Genomic DNA, 20,798 nt, shown 5'->3' with positions numbered 1-20,798 from the left:
ATGATTAATGAATATGATGGACTGGAATAATCGCAACGGCAGTAGTGCTGCATTTTATCATATTTTCTAAAAGACCAAGTGTACACGCAATATTAATACGCATATACTAGTAGTTTAATATTAAATTCTTATAATTTTGATCAATGTTTACCTATAGCATATTTTTTCATAAATCGTACGTCAAATCACATTTCTGAATTAATTAATTATTTTCCAGTACTCATTAACGTGCATATTGCGAGGAAGATGTTTTTATAGATTTGTCTCACTTCACCATTTTTTCCATTTGTTCCTCTTCGCATTTGAGTCTAATTCAAACTCAGTACAGCACAAGCGCATGATGGGGAAACTATGGCAGCACCGGTAATACATTTATTTATAGAGTAATTTATTGAGTTTGGCATATTTAAGGCGAATATAACGTAACCTGCTGAACTATGATAAATATGAATCGTACAGAAAAATAAACTTGGACAAAGTGATACCCAAGTATGCATGTAACTTCTAAAATCATAGTTTTTATGAAACGGTACGGAACATCATCTCATGTCAATGTAGGTTCAGTCTGAAAACATAAAATGTGTACCCGCCAGTTTGCCAGTCGAATATTTAAAACGATTATACGGTCAGTACACACATACGTCAATCATCCCTCGATATCAGTAGTCTAGAAAAAATATACTGACAAAATTAATGGAACATCACAACCCCCCCCCCCCCACAAGGGAGTCATACCAGATGCACGTGAAGTGTAAGCATCTGCTGCTGGCATGCCACACCCGCCGTGATGTTCCAAAGTCATTTCAGGAAAAAATGTCAAATCAAGTTTAATGTAGAAACAACCACACCAAATCACAAGGACAAACACGACAACACACATTAATCAACCCGGTATTTCATTCATAGATAACCCCAAATCATTGTTTGTATTCCTATTTTGATTTGGATACATGGATTGCAAGAAAATATCATCACAACAAATGGGCATATAGTATTGTCGTAAAATGCACGTCTAATTAATTTTCTGAATTAATGAATTGATTACTTATTAATGTGTGTATTGCGATATTTTTGTAGATTTGTCTTAATTCACCATTTCTTCTTTTGATTTGAGTATATGAAACTCGATACAGCAACAGCGCATTATGGGGAAAATATTATTTATAAAGTTTGTCATATTTAAGACGATTATAGCGTAAGCTGTTAACCTAAGATAAATGTAAATTGCACAGAAAAATGAACAAAGATAAAGTAATGTGCATGCAACTTCTAAATCCTCAGTTTCTGCTAAACGGTTTGGAACATCATCGAATATATGTACGTCAATGTCCAGTCTGGAAACGAAAAATGTGTACCCGCCATTCTGTCAGTCGTATTTTTTAAGGCGATTATATGGTCAGCACACACATCAGTCATACTTATTTACAAAGGAACAAATAATAATTTGGTCTTAAAATAAAACAGAACGTCAATCATTCCTCTCAAAAAACGTACACTATGTTTTCCATAGTAATAAATAAACATTTGTTACCTTGGTAACAAGATCACTGGTTATGTTTTTCATACTTACGCTGTCACCTCTTTTCCTTCGGCGACCTATGGCATTTCCCAAATTGGTATACATTTTCCACAATTTCATTGGTAATTTCTTTGTTATATTTTGATTCTGTCTGATCATGAAAGAAAAAAATATTTTTCCAGTTTACACTAACTTACAATTTCTATACTTCCTCAATACTGGAGCCAGTTCTATACTTTTCTTGGATATGCACAGTAGTTTAATGTGACAAGTAACGGGGAGTGACCTCAGAATTGAGTAGTCATCAATACAAAACGGTCACCCATTTTGGATTGAATAGATATAATATTTCTTAAGAATAAGATTGTATATTGCTGTGATGTAGCAAGTACCAAAGCCACCTTGGCGGAATGCTGTTGCGATTGTGCAGTGATACAGAGATGCCTTGTATTAGTCAATCAAAAACCCTATGTGAATTAACTGACTGCGTCTAATGATGTAGCAAACTAAATATTAAGCAGTTACAACTAAAGTTATCTGGGCATTATTCTATTCTGGCTTTAGCTGTTTGTTGTTTTCTCTTGAACTCTTTGGAGCTATCATAACGTCTGAATCATCATATCTTTTTTCAGCTGCTGTCAACAAAAAACGCATAAAAGAGTTAGCTGCTGGCCTATTTGTGAAGAAAACCTGTTATTAATATTCATTGTTTACCATTGGGTCTTGTCCTAAGGACATACCAGATGAATTCAGACTGATTCCTCATTTGTCTTGGCCACAGGGCAACTCTATTAATGATTGCACTACACCTGAGCTAACTACAGTTTATTATTCGTGGGTGGATGATGCAGTTCAGGCAGTCGTACAGTTTGGTCAGAGCTGCTCCTTGATCAAAACAGACATTCGCCCTGTCTTCATTATTATCCCAGTGGCACAAACTGATTTGCTGGGGTTTATGCGGCAAGAACTTTTCTGATATGATTAAGGGCCCAATATTGATAAGGTCAGAGACATATAGTTCAGATTGTCTGGTCCACAAATCAGAATGGCCACAGAATTTCATATGAAAAATTCAAACATAGTGAATTTGAACATAGCAGATTTAAACATAGTGGATTTGAATATAGCAGATTTAAACATAGTGAATTTGAACATAGCAGATTTAAACATACTGAATTTGAACATAGCAGATTTAAACATAGTGAATTTGAACATAGCAGATTTAAACAGTCAATTTGAACATAGCAGATTTAAACATAGTAAATTTGAACATAGCAGATTTAAACATAGCAGATGTAAACATAATGAATTTGAACATAGCAGATTTAAACGTAGTGAATTTGAACATAACAGATGTAAACATAATGAATATTAACATAGCAGATTTAAACATAGTGAATTTGAACATAGCAGATTTAAACATAGTGAATTTGAACATAGCAGATTTAAACATAGTGAATTTGAACATAGCAGATTTAAACATAGTAAATTTGAACATAGCAGATTTAAACATAGTGAATTTGAACATAGCAGATTTAAACATAGTGAATTTGAACATAACAGATGTAAACATAATGAATATTAACATAGCAGATTTAAACATAGTGAATTTGAACATAGCAGATTTAAACATAGTGAATTTGAACATAGCAGATTTAAACATAGTAAATTTGAACATAGCAGATTTAAACACATTGGCTTGTGTTTCTTGATCTGTTTTGCACTGTGCGAATTGAAAAGCTATTTCTTTTATTTTTTCAACTGCGTTTTCTTACTTATGGTGATGTGTGAAATAACCTGGCAAAAATTTACTTTGAAATAATTGGGCTACGTGTTGCCATCATAGCCATGGTTAGCATATTCATTTGATATGAGGTGCGTCATGACATCACAGTGGGAGAGGTAATGACAGAAAAAAATATTATTACACACATTATTTTTTCCTCCATTAGTTTTGTTTTATTTCTGTATTGCCTTGATTTGCCGTAGTTGTTTCAATACACTATCAAGATTATTTGTTTTCTTTGAGAATTAGGCGTATATTTGTTTCTGTTATTGATTCCTAAAGCATTTTTTTCAGTGCAAAATTGTCGTTTCCCAATTTTTACATCGTCCATCTAATTTCTAATGGTTAAATCCATATTAAGCAAAAGAAAGTAAAACCCTGAACAAAAACAGTTGTTACTCGCACTATTGAGAAACATAGCCGTAGCTACACCCTTCAATACACACCTTATCTGTATTGAGCTTGATCATGACAATGTTGTAGTTGTTGCTGAAAAATCAATTGTATTTATTCTACATTCCTGCAGAAGCTTTTGTTTTTCAATGTGAAAGAATGTAGATTTTAAAATGAAATGTACTTCAGTGTCAAATTTTCAGCAAAGTCGGTTTTTAATTTTAAGATTTTTCGTTCTGCCTTGTCCTAGTCTAATTTCTAAGTTGGAATCACTCAAACAAAACGTTGACATAATATACTTAGATTGAAATCTTCAATGTCTTTCAAATTATTCTCCAAATGTTTAAACAATTGGTTTGTTGCCTTCTGTCCCAGCATAACGACAGTTATTTACCTACTTATTCCATGTCTGGATATATTCATAATTTAGTTTTATCTCCATGTTTTTGAGGGTTGTGCTATACTATTTTATAGCTTGAGTCTATATTGCTAAAGTAATTCTGGCCCAGTTTTTTTTAAATATTTGGAACCATCGATGCCGTTAGTGCGCATGTTATACGGTTATTTTGTAGGTTACTTAATCTGTACCGGTATTTAATTTGCATAATTGTTACTTATGTTTTATACCAAATTCTTCCCCAATACCTAGTGTGTTTGTTTCTTTACCTACACCAAGTACAGAACGATATAATTTTTACATACCTGTTCTATACTATTATCCTTTAGACGAGCTCACAAATCGTTGTCTGGATTTTGCTCGCAAATTCGCCTCACCAACTCAGGGCTCACCTTACTAGATGTCTGAAGAGCGTTGTTTGGGTTTTACGTACGTATAACGCGGACGCATATACACTCCAGCACGGACGTGGAATCCTGCCCGGTGTGACACCTTCAATTCACGCTTTGATATACTTTCCTTCACTATAGTGCATAAATGCCCGACACTTTAAGCCGAAAATAGGTGATATGGATGGTACACGAAGGATCAGTTGTATTACTTTTATAATAAATTGCTACACAGAATAAAACATAACAAAGTTCGGCTATTTCTTTGGTATGAGATCCAAGTTTTCTTTTTTTTGATATGTAAAGTAGAGCGCCACCAGCTTGCTATGTTCAAGTTCGTTATGTTCAAATTTGCTGTATGAATTTTCTATGTTCATACAACGTTAAAGCCTCATATTTCAAATTTAATTCAATTTATCATGTTTTGAATTGAACGTCTCATAATTTGAATTTAAATTATCATATTTTAATGTGTCATAGATTTTATTATGTGCCTAATTAGACTTCATAACTGCGCCATCAACACAACATCACTGAAGGGTTTTTTGGAGACTATACGTTTGACTATCTTAAACCAGAACAGCAATTTTTATCGCTAAATTTAATATTTCGGAATTAGAATCAATGAATAAACATAGTTTCACTCACAGAATTCTTTATTTCACGTGTCATGTAAATTGTTGTTCATGGGAAGATATACCTTCATTTTATCATGGATGTACTGTGAGAGTTAATTAGTTTATTTTGAAAACAGTATTTGGCAATTGTTATTCAATTTCGGTAGAGATTTAATTTCTGGTTCTTTAATGCAGACAGTTCAGAGGTTGAGAGGTCAACTCGTGATTAGGCGACAAATAACTGCGCACTTGTTTTGTGAATAAATATTTAAACCCATTGATGTTGGCAGAGTTTAGGACAAAGCTTATTTAAGAATATGGCGATTAAAAGCGTGAGTAAATGCAGTTGAAAAATAAAGCGGGTTTTTGAGAACAGATTTTCTGAGTGGATATTTGACGAATCTCCAAGACCAAAGCGAATCCACACGTTTTGAAAAGCTACAGGGTTTAGACTCCTCGTAGCGTACAAACTATAACTTGAAATGTTTGTTTTTTTATAAAAGCAACCGTTCAAAATTTTATAGGGTTTAATGGTCTCCTAAGCCAGATGTTGATGAATCGATTCGACTCGTATATTTACTTAACATAACGCCCCTTTGTGTTTAATTTTAATCGTTGTATATGTTTCGTGTCTGACTTTTTAGAAGATAGACGCTCTCTAACTATATTGTTCATTGATAGATTAGTTTATGTTTCATGCCAATGTATTGTGATAAATGAAAATACGATTGTCGCCTGGGTGTGTCCGTGTGTGCCATTCCTCAGAAAGACTGGTGACATTCAAACATAACATGTTAACCGTGTACAATGACTTGCATATGCATTTGCATTACTTGTTAATTATAAATATTGCTAACTGACGATAATTGTGGTCCTTCCAGAGATGAACAGTGTGATTTTAATCAAACTTTGTATCATGGTCGTGCATATTAGTTTACAGGTGCACGTCTTATTTTTCCCAGATTAAAAAAAAATTACCGACTTTGGTAAAACACAATTGCTGAGCACCTCCAGGCATACTGCATTAAACTTAACATACAGATGGTGCATTGAATCCTTTGGCAGACACGTATATCTACATATGATTTGTCCTCTTAACATCGTGAAAAAAACAACAACACGGGACTTTTTAATTACAGTTGACCATAAACCAACGATAACACAGAAGCTGATTCTACAATTTCACATTCAAAAATTAAAAAGATGTGACTAATTGATTATAGTTCATTGCCCTATAGCCCAAAACACAAAATCATCATAATCTACTGAGTCCATGGATCTTTACGAGACTTATCTCTTCCCATCGATTTTCAAATTGTGAGCAATATTCCTTTATCCAAATCATATTGGATATAACACTCATTTGCGGTGCCAGGTCGTGTATGCTAGGCTTTCAAAAACATTTTTACAACATTTTTGTAACTGTTAACAGGTATTATAAACACATATTTCAACTAGGTATAACTATTAAAAAATAACAGCTACGAGTTTCAAATTACCTCATATTATAAATGATATCTCATATTGTGATGCAGGTCAACATAAATAACTTGGACTCTATTGTTTGTGATTCACACAATTTTATTATACCAAGAAATTAAACAAGACTAGCATGCACATATGAAATAACGACAACCCGAGATGTGTTAAGGTGTTATGTTACGTTACATCTTTGTATACTAATGCGATGTTTCACAATGAAAGCATTCGTGAGAAAGTGTAATTATTATCAGCTGCTTAACAAGTCTTTGTGAATGTAGAATTATTTATTATGAACTATGGCGGTCAATACACCATAACATGTTCTGAAAATGAAACGAGTTGCGATTAGTATGTTGGCATCCTAACATCAATATTCATAACATATTAGTATAGATTTCATTGTAGTAATGATTAAAACTTATAATCACATGGTTGATCACTTGCTTACCTAGTAAATGAATATGTACACTTCGTTCGCATATACTCCACCTTCGCCATCTTTGTTACATTTCGTAGATGTTCCGTACATATGATACGTATCAATGGCAGTTGCACTCGATGCACATGAACCACCGACCTGGATAGCAAACACGTTGTAACCAAGACTAATAGCTACCTGTGAACACTTCTCGATTGGGTCTTCGAGTGATGCATAGGCTCCGTCCAAACGGCTGACAGTCCCTTCAAGAGTTGGTATTGCTCTAACTGCTGTAACGCCATAGCAGCCAATACTAGTATAAACTGGAAAATGTAAATGAAATTAATTTGATTATATTCAGTATTAATATGCCCACCCGATTGGATAAAGCTAATTTTAGCACTAGCACTAGCACTAATACTAAATGTCTGCAACTAAACACATTGCTTTGCATAACTAATTTATTACGAAATTTACACAAATGAGCGCTTCCATACATAGTGTTAGATAAAATTATCTGAATAAAACACGGAATCCCCTTCTATTAGATGTTAACAATTGTTACCTTATTTAGTGATTTTTTTGAAAAAGCATTTTGGATACATGGAAATATACGGTTAGCAATGTATAGTCGTTTGCTGCGTATTTTATATGCAAATATTTTACGGTGAAATTATGCTCGGTACCTTGGTCACGGATATAAATCTTTTTTGGAAAAATTTTAATTGGCAGGAGATACATTTTTTTATTTATATCTCAGTACTGAATAATTATGCACATGCATAATAACTGTTTCTAGACGCGGTGGTGATTCTAAACACTAATGAAACATGTACTACCATCTACAACAAACTCAACAACAAACACACATATTTATGAACCACACATTGCACCCACACCACACTTCATTTCATCTCCGCCAATCAATATGTTACAGACGTATTACAGTGGGCATCTACAGAAATGAATCGCAAACACTGAAAGAACACTACATCGACAGAACTGATTGTTGCATCAACAAGATCAATCATCTTAATCGCCATGCATACTTAATGCAGGCACATGACACAAACGACAATTTCAAACAATATCGGTATTTCCTCCATTACCGAACACATCCGCTATATTTAAAAAAGAAATATTGGCACATTCTACAAAGAAGTTAAACTACAATATAAGGTTCTGATAAATCACTACTTGCCAGCTACTGCTAACCACGAAATCTACAGAAACGTCTCATAAACACCAACAAGCCCAAACATACAAAGAAAAAAAACGACACAATTTACAAAATCCAGTAATCGGTTGGATTACCACTACAGGACACTGAACGTATGTTAATTTATACAAATACAAAATATGTATTGTACGCCTTGTCATTTGCTCATGACTACTTCAATGCAAAACACTTGAAATTGACATGACCTTTCTAATACAGGTGTCTTTTCCAGAACCCTCCATCGGTAATCCGATAGTTTTTATAGGCTCTACCTACTGTGGTTGTTACAACTGTTTCCTATGCCAACTTTACTATAATTGAGGAAGAATTCTTGGCCAACTTTTCTCTAATTGAGAAATAAATCTCCTCATCATATGGGCTTCAGAAGTTATTACGATAACAATCGGCCATTTACGACATATTTATCTACTTTTTCAAACTTTTGACAATGGCTCTCGATAATATGACAACGTAGGTCCCATTTCAACATAAATTTGAGAACTTTACAATCACTTTTTACAACTTTGTGCACAGTTTGTTTATCATTTTACGTTTTGACAAAGGTATAAACTGCTAATATAAGAATCAGTTCTAACACATTTACTAATGTTTTTCTATATTTGCAACTGCGAAGTCGATATAATAATGACATAGGTCAAATATTTTAGCAAACCCATAAATTTTTTCAAATGCATTTAGTATCATTTTAGGATTTTTGGAACATCTTATGGCCGACTCATATGAGACTCTCGTAATATACGCATATTATTCACTTTTTTACTTTGTAACTTCGCAGTTAGATATGAGAACATCTTAGTTCAAATATACACGCAAATCTAACAACTTTGCAATCACTTTGCAAACTTTGCACGCCGTTTTAATAGTTCAGATTCATTATGTGCCGACATACGTAATAAAAAGCAGTCTGTAATGGTAAATAACTCTACCCTAGACAGGGCGACGGGTACAGGTTTCCAGCCGTTTTTTTCTGGGTGGTATGAGTCCAAAAATTGGATTTGTTATTTGAGTATGATATTTGTAAGCTTCGTAGAATATCCCGTGTTTGTTTTTGAAGTGATTTTATCGTTATGACTTTAAAATGTAAATTTTAGTTTTGGCGATTTTAAACTGCCTGGATGTTTTGGATTATAGTTTGTGCAAATGAATAAATAAATGGTGGACGAACTGTCCTAATGGCTTCATTTTGCAAACCAACCATATACCTATTGCGTATGAGCTTTTGCGTGGTTGTGAAGTTTGCTGGAAACCAAGGGGTAAACTCATTCTCTCTAAGTTATTTTCTGAGGGGCACTAAATGTATTGACTTTGAACAAAAATCCAATCTATGCCTATGATCCATGTCTCGCACGGTTTCATCAACCTTTTCAAAAAGTGAGAAAATGTTTCATAATTTCAGCGCCGGGATGTGACTAAAATTGTAGGAATACATAAAGCATAGCTTGTGCTGACTTTCAGTGATATTACGTTTTTATAGGGCATAGAGACCTATTAGCCAATCAGGGCCTTGACCATAAGCCGATGAATTGAAAAGCCTGTGTGATGTAATCAGGGAAACGAAATTTTACACAGGCACCTGAACATTTTTTACACCAATTATTGAATGTGAATTGACCTAATTTTCATATTAATTACATATTTTCAGTACTTTTACGTAAATCTTAAAAAATTGATTTGAAAAGTTTTGACTTAATTATGCTTGTTTGGTGATTTTTTCCTGCTCGGCAACAAAGGAAGTCCAGCATCCGGAAAGTACAGACTCTACCGGTATTCTGGGAAATACTTTGAAAAACAGTATCGACACATACATCTACTTTCTTGAACATCGATGTTTGAACAACTGTCACATGGTGTTTTATCAGGCCAATATCGTTTAAAATCGTAACACTTTCAAAGTATGAGCTTTTTATTTTAAAATAAGTTAAATATAATATATGTGAAATGAAATATTTATGTATTTATTTAGTTTATTCTTATTTCAAAACGGCAAGGTTGAATTTAGTAAATTTAATCACATTGAATTTAAACATAGCAGATTTAAACATAGTGAATTTAAACATAGTGAATTTGAACACAGCAGATTTAAATGTAGTGAATTTGAACATAGCAGATTTAAACATTGTGAATTTGAACATAGCATATTTAAACATAGTGAATTTGAACATAGCAGATTTAAGAATAGTCAATTTAAACATAGCAGATTTAAACATAGTAAATTTGAACATAGCAGATTTAAACATAGTGAATTTGAACATATCGCTTAGATGGCTAGTTGGCAATTGCTCATGATTATACAAATTCGGACCCTCCAATTAATTATTTTCGATTTGGTGGGCTTGAAATGGGGTAATTAAAAACTAATCTAAAATGCAGTGCTGGGGAAATTGTATAGATATCAATACAATTTTGAAAAATTGTCAAGGCTTATGTCATAATGCTTGTGATCCTTGATCAGTTTGGACGAATTAAATGGCGATTTCTTTTATTTTTTCAATAAATTGTGTTCCTTTTTTATGGTGATGTGTGAAATAACTTTACCTTGAAATAATTGGTCTACATGTAGCCACCATAGCCATGGTTGGCATATTCATTTAATAAGGGGTGCGTCATTACATCTGGAAAGGGTATTGTCAGAAAAATTATTATTGCACACATTATTTTTTCCTTCATTAATTTTGTTATATTTTTTATTGCCCTAATGTTTTGTTTTTCAAATGGTTTATCTTCTGTATACATTGTTTGTCCATGTGTTTTCCTCTCATCGCTAAAATAACTTTGTCTGATCACACTACTATAACATCATTGAATACAGTAGTAAAAATATAGTGATTTAGCACACTAGCAATACAAAATAAAACAGAAAAAGGCCATCCCATGTCTTGTAAATCTATTTATGACAGTGTGCAATAACAATATACCAACATAACTAAGCATAATATCTACTATTTCATTGGTGTTTTTTAATTATATTCTTGCTGTTGTTGCTGAAAAACCAATTGTATTTATTCCACATTCCTGCAGTAGCCTATGTTTTTCACCGTGAAAGAATGTACATCTTAAAATGAAATGTACGGCAGTATCAAATTTTCTGCAAAGTCGGTTTTCAAGTTTAAGATTTCTCTTTCTGCCTAGTCTAATTTCTAAGTTGGGATCACATGAACAAAATGTTGACATAATATACTTAGATTGAAATCTTCAATATCTTTCAAATTATTCTCCAAATGTTTAAACAATTGGTTTGTTGCCTTCTGTCCCATCATAACGACAGTTATTTACCTACTCATTCCATGTCTGGATATATTCATGTTTTTGAGATTTGTGCTGTACTATTTTATAGCTTGGGTCTATATTGCTAAAGTAATTCTGGCCCAGGTTTTTTAAAATATTTTGAATACATTTAAAATTATTTCCCATCGATGCCGTTAGTGCGCATGTTATACTGTTATCGTGTAGGTTACTTAATCTGTACCAGTATTTAATTTGCATAATTGTTACTTATATTTACACCAAATTCTTCCCAAATACCTAGTGTTTTTGTTTCTTTACCTACACCAAGTACAGAACGATATAATTTATCACACACTTGTTCTATACTGTTATCATTTAACCTCACTGAGGTTTGACGAGCGTTGTTTGGGTTTTACGTACGTATAAAGCGGACGCATATACACTCTAGAACTTTCCATCACTATAGTGCATAAATGCCTGACACAATAAGCCGAAAAAAGTGTTATGGATGGTACATGAAGGATCGATTGTATTTCTTGTATAATACAATGTTACACAGAATAACAAAGTTCGGCTATTTCTTTGGTATGAGATCCAAAGTTTCTATTTTCTGATATGTAGACCGCCAACAACTTGCTATGTTCAAATTCGTTATGCTGTATGAATTTTCCATGTTCATACAACGTTAAAGCCTCATATTTTAAATTTAATTTCTCATGTTTTAAATTTAACGTCTCATAATTTTAATTTTAATTGTCATATTTTAATGCGTCATAGTTTTAATTATGTGCCTGATTCGACTGCATAATTGCGCCATCAACACAAATTCATCTAACTGTTTTTTTGGAGACTATACGTTTGATTATCTTAAACCAGAACAGCAATTTTCATCGCTACATTCAATATTTTGGTAGTAGCATCTATGAATAAACATCGTTTCACTCACATAATTGTTTGTTTCACGTGTCATGTAAATTGTTGTTCATGGGGAGAAATCCCTTCATTTTATCATTGATGTACTGTGAGAGTTAATTCGTTTATTTTGAAAACAGTATTTGACAATTGTTATTCAATTTCGGTAGAGATTTTATTTCTGGTTCTTCAACGCAGACAGTTCAGAGGTTAGGAAGTCAACTCGTAATTAGGCGTTATGATGCAATGACAAATGACCGTGAACTTGTTTTGCGAATAAATATTTAATTAAACCCATTGATGTTGGCATAGTTTAGGACGCAGCTTATTTAAGAAAACGGCGATTAAAAGCGTGAGTAAATACAGATGAAGAATAAAGTGGGTTTTTGAGAACAGATTTTCTGAGTGGATATTTGATATATCTCCAACACCCAAGCGAAGCCGCACGTTTTGAAAAGTAACAGCGTTTAGACTCCTCACAGCGTGCAAACTATAACTTGATATGTTTTTTTTTATAAAAGCAACCGTTCACAATGTTATAGGGTTTAATGTTTTACTAAGCCAGATGTTGAAGAATCGATTCTTTAATGATTTCGCATCTGTTGTATATTTATTAACACAACGCCCTCTTATATTTAATTGTATCCTTGTATATGTTTCATATCTGACTTTTTAGAAGATAGACGCCCTCTAACTATATTGTTAGTTTATGATTCATGCCACTGTATTGTAATAGATGAAAATGCGATTGTCGCCTGTGTGTCAGTGTGTGCCATTCCCCAGAAAGACTTAGACCGATGACAATCAAACATACCATGTCAACTGTGTACAGTGACTTGCATATGCATGTCCCTTTGCATTACTTTTTGATAAACATTGCTAACTGATGATAATTGTGGTCCTTCCAGAGATGAACAGTGTGATTTCAATCAAAATTAGTATCACGGTCGTGCATATTAGTTTACAGGTGCACGTCTTATTTTTGCCAGGTTTAAACAAAAATGGCCGACTTTGGTAGAAAATTGCTGAGCACCTCCAGGCATACTGCATTAACTTAACATACAGATGGTGCATTAATCCTTTGGTAAACATTCACATCTACATATGAGTTGTTCTCTAAACATCGTGAAAACAAAAACAACACGTAACTTTTTAATGCTTCTTTACAATTTGATTTCAGTTGACCATAAAACAACAATAAAACAGAAGTTGATTCTACAATTTCATATTCAAAAATTAAAAAGACGTGACAATTGATTATCCTCAAAAACACAAAATCGTTATAATCTGCTGTGTTCATGGATCTTTACCAGACTTTTTCTCTTCCCATCGATTTTCAAATTGTAAGCAATATTTCTTTGTCCAAATCCTATTTGATATAACACTCATTTGCGGTGCCAGGACGTGTATGGTGGGCTTTCAAAAACAATTTACAACATTTTCGTAACTTTTAACAGGTATTACTTTTAAAAAATCACAGCTACGAGTTTAAAATAACGTCATAGTCTAAATGATATTTCATATTGTCAGCAGGTCAAAAAATAAATAACTTGCACTCTATTACTTTTGCTTCACCATATTTTATTGTACCAAGAAATTAAACAAGACTAGCATGTACCTATGAAATCACGACAACCCGAGCTGCGTTAAGGTATTATGTTACGTACTTTGGAATCCCATCCTTGTATACTAATGCGATGTTTCACAATGAAAGCATTCGTGAGTTAAAATTTTAATTATTATCAGCTGCCTAACTAGTCTTTGTGAATGTAGAATTATTTACTATGAACTACGGCCGCCAATACACCACGACATGTCCTGAAACAAGAACAAGTTGGGGTTAGTATGCTGGCATCCTAACATAGCATCAATATTCATAACATAATAATATTGGCCTATTTGTTGTGGTCATCAAAACGTATAATAATTACCTAGTCGAAGAATATGTACACTTCGTTCGCATATACTCCACCTTTCCCATCTTTGTCACATTTCGTAGATGTCCCGTACATATTATACGTATCAATGGCGGTGGCACTGGATGCACACCAACCACCACTCTGGACTGCAAACACCTTGTAACCAAGATCACGAGCTACCTGTGAACACTTCTCTATTGGGTCTTCACGTGATGCATAGGCTCCGTCCAAACGGCTGTCAGTCCCTTCAAGAGTTGGTATTGCTCTAACTGCTGCATCGCCATAGCAGCCAATACTAGTATAAACTGGAAAATGTCAATGAAATTAATTTTGTTATTTTCAGTGACCATCCGTTTGGTTAAAGCTGATTTCAACAATAACACTGAATGTCTGCAACTAAACACACTGCTTTGCATATCTAGAATTATTACAAAAATGTGCGTTTCCATACATAGTGTTAGATAAAATTACGTGAATAAAACACAGAATCCCCTTCTATTAGATGTTAATAATTGTTACCTTATTGGATGATTTCCGAATTTTTAGAGAAAGCATTTTGGATACTTGAAAATATACAGATAGCAATGAATAGTCGTTTGATGTGTATATTATATGCAAATATATGCGGTAACTTGGTCACGGACCTCTTTTGAAAAAATTAGCATAATTGGCAGGAGATATATTTTTTTATTTAAATCGTAGTACTGAATAATTATGCATATGCATAATACATAATAACTGTTTCTAGACGCGGCGGGGAATCTGGAAACCAATGAAACGCGCACTACCATCTACAAAACTTGCATCTGCAGAAAATTCTCAGGTGTGTTTTCTAGAAACCATATGAATATGAATGCAACTGTAGAAATTACACTTTGCATATGTATACAAGTGTGGCTGGTTTACAATTAGAAGAAATATAAAAGACTTGTTTCAAAAATAAACGGCCATAACATTGGGCCAATCGACGAACAGTGGTATAAATATCGGTATCATCTTTATTATATTTACATAAATCCAGATGAGGAACCTTTATATAGATTTGAAACGTTGATAATAAATTTTGCATAGACAAAGAAACCATTCTCTTTACTAAACCAGCATATCTATATTTAGAAATTCTTAGCAACATGAATTACAGTCATTATCGAAATGACTAATTATTCAATGTTTAAACTGTTTATAAATATCACCCCTTTCCAACTAAATTTACAGTTCACGATACGTTGTGCTTACCTAAATCATTAGTGAATATATATACATCATTGGCACCTGGTCCACCTTCCCCATCGGCATTGCAAGCTTGAGAAACGCCATATTTGGCAAATGTTGATGTCGCATCACTGCTCGATGCACACCAACCTCCATTTTGCAGAGCAAATATTTTAAAACCTTTATCACTGCTTACATCGGCACATTTTTGTAATGGATTTGTTCGAGTGAGATATGAACCATCAAGTCGTGAGTCTGTTCCCTCAAGAGTTGGTATGGCCCTGTCTGTAGTTACATCAGCAAAGCATCCAATTTTTGCGTATCCTGTAGAACCAAAAAATGCAACTTAATATTACATACACATACACGTTTCGCTGGATGATATTATTGTTACATATTAACCAGGGTTTATTTTCCAAACATCATGTGTTTTGAGCTTACAATATACACATTTTATCTGTCATTTAACTATAACGTGAACTGTACGGTTCATGTTAAATACTGTGTACAATTCGATTATGTATGAATATGCATATATTTACTTGGGGTATCTAGGAAGACGTAGACATCGTTGGCTAAAGAACCGCCTTCCCCATCTGCTAAGCAATTTCTGGATGTCCCGTACATATTATACGTATCAATGGCAGTGGCACTGGATGCACACCAACCACCATTCTGGACCGCAAACACCTTGTAACCAAGATCACGAGCTACCTGTGAACACTTCTCGATTGCGTCTTCACGCGACGCATAGGCTCCGTCCAAACGGCTGTCAGTGCCTTCAAGAGTGGATATTGCTCTAACTGCTGTGTCCCCAAAACAACCAAGTCTAGCATATACTGAATACAAATAATATGAAATGCGAATGTGTAATTACTTTGAGTGAAGTTCAAGAATTTACTAACCTGCATTTATTAGCAATATAATTTGCCATTACTGCAGTATTTTGTGTGATATTAATGAGTTCGTGCATTTGAACTTATTCAAACTTTATATTACATGACTCTATGATGCAGTAGCTGATGGCATAGAAATTGATTTCCTTTTCCTATTCTATTGGTATATTTGACAGATGTTGATTGAAACATAAATGGAAATTAACGTAATTCAATATTTGCCCTCAAACACTACATAAATACATCGGTAAATGTTTGTTCATGAAATGTCAAATACATCACCGATTTTACTCTAGAATTTCATAATCTTTTGAATGCCAACATATTGCCCGTCAAATCTGTTCTGCAAAATGTGTAAGTTATTTTTTTGTCTAAAACGTGTTTAATTATTCTTGGCAAAATGAGCATAATTTAATGACAGCTAAAAGGTTTGGTTAACATGTTTAAACAGAATTGTAATTGTATTTTATAAAAGCTGATAACATTTGGCCTTGCATCTGTATACACACATCTACTAGTCATAATACCCTCCCGCTCCTCAACAATTCCAGATATGATTTATGTTGTTTTATATGTTCTATTGTGAAGGATCGAATTATGATGATGATACTACCTCATACGAGTGGCGACAAATTCGTGAAAAAAAGAAGAAGATCGGCTACTATACTCACCTCTACGATTGGTAAACATGTAAACATCATTGGCTCCCGGCCCACCTTCGCCATCAGCATTGCAATCTTGTGAAACACCATATTTAGCAAATGTTTCCACAGCAGATGCAGCAGATGCACACCATCCCCCGTTTTGCAAAGCAAATATTTTATAGCCAAGGTCACCAGCTACGTCAGCACATTTTTGTAAGGGATTTTCTCGAGTGTGGTATGAACCATCAAGTCGTGCATCTGTGCCTTCGAGGGTTGTTATTGCCCTGTCTGTGGTCACATCTTTGAAGCAACCAATCCGCACGTAATCTAATAAATATAAAAACATTCTCACTTTCAAATGTATATATGAATAAGAATATGTATGTGTTATTCATTTTCTGTTAACAAGTTGATTTGTATAAGATTTCAGCAATTCAACATCATCCCTGTAATTGAATACGTTTTATTTTTTGGTAAGAATGTTGTACTCACTGTTAGTATAACAACTGTAGATGACATTGGCTAGTTGGATGTCTGCAGGGCTCAGACTGTTTCGTTGACCAATAAGATCATTGTCATCAGGGTTGACTGCAGTTATTGTAGGCTGGCCATTTTTACTAAAATACTGGTGTACAAATGTAAGATAAAAAACATGTAAAAAACAATTTATACATCCATCAGGTTTATATAGCCAAGTATTGTAGTATAACAACTATATTTGACTGCATGTGGTTATGTGTTTCAAAATAATTAAACTGAGTATACGATGTAAAGCAAATTGTAAAAGTAGAATATTAACAAAATATGAACATACGTGAGTCCCATAATGCATCAGTGATCCTAAATCATATGGCACATTGTACGAGTTAATAGTATCAGCTGTGTATCTGTTAAAATTGTGTTCTTTACCATCTTTAATATTCTCCAAATGTATAACAACAAAGTTGTCTCTGTCTGTTCGACTTTGCTCATGCCAGAAACCAATCGCGTGGCCAATTTCATGTGCAATAGTTCCTATCTGATGAAAAAAAAGCAGCAATAGTATAATACAATAAAGCGATTTAATTCTATGCTTCATTTTAATATTGTATCAACCAATGAAAATCAAGACGTAAAATTAACGAAAGACGTAAAGTAACGAAACAATGAATGAATGAATGAATGAATGAATGAATGAATGAATGAATGAATACTAATGAGCTACACACGCTGCTTCATCGCAATTTTCACTTTTAACAACACAGTCTTGCTGCTTGTCAGTATTTTTTTCTAAGGTTTCAGTGACTTATTGTTCTGTTTTCCGCCGTTGTTTTGGTTGGTTTTGTATCTCTGCCCACACGAAAAGTCAACATGATAATCCTTTTGCTGGATTGACTCGTAAACATGTTGGGAAATGCGAATCAGTTGATAGCGCCACTATTGAAAGCTACGTTCAAGCTATTTCTGAAATTGTTGGACCACAAAATGTCGTGGCAGCTTCTTGGGCTAATGGTTAGGCCATTGTTTTTCTTGATTCGGTTGAACAAGTTTGTGAGCCCGGTATTGGAACTAATGGCAATAGTTTCATCTATTTCGAGCCGCCAATCAAACCGGCCACTAAAGTGATATCATCAAGAGGTCATCCATTCATTCCAAATGAATTACTTGAAAAGGAATTGACCAGATATGATAGAATTGTTAGTACTCTGAGGTATATACCACTGGGATGCAAGAAACATGAATTGCGTCACGTAAAATCTTTTCGCATACAGGTTTATATGCTATGAGAACAAGATAAAATTGATGTAGTATTTATTGTCAAGTATGAAGAACGTCCTTATAGAATAATGATACATCTACACCGACCACTAAAAACACGCATTCTTCTGCTCGAAACGATTATCAAACAGACACGCAAACTGATTCACACGTTGTCTCTCAAATCGCCGAAACTGACATGAAAACATATATTATGAAACCTGATAATTTAATACAACCCGATACAGTCGAGCAATCCCCCAAACGTACTGAGGAATGCTCTGCAAAAAATAATAACTTGTCTTTAAATATAACTAAATATATCGAAACTGAAAACGCTAACCAAAACTCAAAAACGAATAAAACCAATCAAAACGCCAACGTCACAGACATCTGTGATGACAATGAAGGCGCTAAAAATAACTCTGCCTTTGACAATGATGCAACCATGGCAACGCTATTAATAACAGGTGTTATGTCTACCACTTCAGAAGAAAACAGTGACCCGCCTTGTACTTATACTTTGGAAAATTTCAGTACAACCAGTGAGGAGAGGGTACAAACCCCTCCCTTTCTGTATGACAGCCACTCCTTCCTTTTCCTTTTCTGGAGAAAATTCGAGGGACTGTGTGGACGTCCTCAGCCACAAAAATACCATGGACGCCGAAAACTTAGACGACAGAGACGATATTGAATATATTGCATCAGACATATCAGACCTATCCCAAGTATTACACGACGACCCTGCTAACGATAAAGAAAAACTACTTGACGATGCAAAATCAAACAATTTCTTGATGAATCCTACAATTTAAAACGTATTATCAAACAAGCAAACGATTTCTGCCTGAATCTACATCTGTTCGTCCGATCCTTTCACTATACATGGAAGAATACTGATATGCCTGCAAGATAAAAAAATCGTGTTTAACGATTGCCTGCAAAACTCGCCAAGCATTATATTATATTAAAATGCTGAAAAATAAAGAAATAGGGGATTCATCAAGCGACTAACCTATTAATGAGATATGGAATATTGGACGCGGAGCGGAGCAGAACGTGTGGGTTTTTTCAAAGTTGCTAAAGTTACACATACTCTTCTGGTGTGACTGTTCTTGTCAGCCCAATAAAAAAAAGGTCAATGTCCTTAGTGTAAACAATGTCGTTGACGGTCGACTACTTCATGTTAATGTCGAGGTCAATCATTCTTGTTTCCATTTGGTAAATGTCTATGCTCCCACGAGCGGAGAAGAACGTTTGGATTTCTTCAAAGCTGTTAAAAACCTGATAAATGGCTTAAACTTTGACACATTAATTATGGGTGGCGACTACAATTGCACGCTGAATTCTGATATTGGTTGCTAGTCGTGAGTCACACCCACCATCATCATTGTTTTTGTAACACATTATGAAGCCATTCAATGGCATGGCGACATGTCAATCCAAACACGAAACAATACACCTGGAATCAAAATAACGACTTGACACGTTTTACAGAACGAAGTCTATTGCAACAAGGAAAACACGTGTTTGTATTCAGCATCATTGTAATTATTCAGATCATTGTCTGGTCACACTCACCTTCATTCTATTAGTAGCCGTAATCCTGTATGAACCTTCAATTCTAGTCTTCTACATGACGAAGACTAATGTACTATTTTACACGATTACTGGTTGCTGTGGAGAAAGTCACGAAGTCAGAAGTCACGGTTTAATTCCATCCATTGGTAAAATTAAAATAAAAGAGCTAACTAAGTAATATACTGCGAAACTGAGTAACAACTATCGTACTTTGAAACACAAAATTATCAATGAAATTGCAGATGTGACAGTCAGTTCCATACTCCGAAAAAATTCAATCAGAAAAGGACATTACTTGAGAATATTACCAAAACGGAGACTAAAGGCGCAGCCATTAGATCTCATCACTAAATTCTTAACGAGAATGTCGATCGCACCTCCTGTTTTGTCTAAGTTGAAAAACAATATACCAGATTATTGTGTCAAAGTTG

General features: G+C 34.2%; 1 protein-coding gene and 1 long non-coding RNA gene across 2 annotated transcripts; both read right to left on the bottom strand.

Annotated features, from left to right (window-relative positions):
* Nucleotides 1–6,661: 6,661 nt before the first annotated feature.
* LOC146738084 (uncharacterized) lies at nucleotides 6,662–7,294 on the bottom strand. Its single transcript, XR_014930323.1, has 2 exons — nucleotides 7,032–7,294; nucleotides 6,662–6,906 (listed from the first exon to the last, which is right to left on the bottom strand). It is a non-coding gene; the product is annotated as an uncharacterized LOC146738084 (long non-coding RNA).
* A 6,644-nt stretch (nucleotides 7,295–13,938) lies between these two features.
* LOC146738083 (uncharacterized) lies at nucleotides 13,939–20,373 on the bottom strand. Its single transcript, XM_085503557.1, has 8 exons — nucleotides 20,368–20,373; nucleotides 17,864–18,067; nucleotides 17,542–17,674; nucleotides 17,077–17,376; nucleotides 16,052–16,348; nucleotides 15,534–15,833; nucleotides 14,310–14,602; nucleotides 13,939–14,196 (listed from the first exon to the last, which is right to left on the bottom strand). The coding sequence occupies exons 1-7, from the start codon at nucleotides 20,371–20,373 to the stop codon at nucleotides 14,310–14,312; spliced, it is 1,533 nt and encodes a 510-aa protein (XP_085359683.1). The 3' UTR covers nucleotides 13,939–14,196.
* Between the last annotated feature and the right edge of the window lie 425 nt (nucleotides 20,374–20,798).

This window comes from Saccoglossus kowalevskii, chromosome 9 (assembly GCF_978046115.1).
Source record: "Saccoglossus kowalevskii chromosome 9, keSacKowa6.1, whole genome shotgun sequence".
Lineage (NCBI taxonomy): Eukaryota > Metazoa > Hemichordata > Enteropneusta > Harrimaniidae > Saccoglossus > Saccoglossus kowalevskii.
This window is presented reverse-complemented; position numbering and strand designations above follow the sequence as displayed.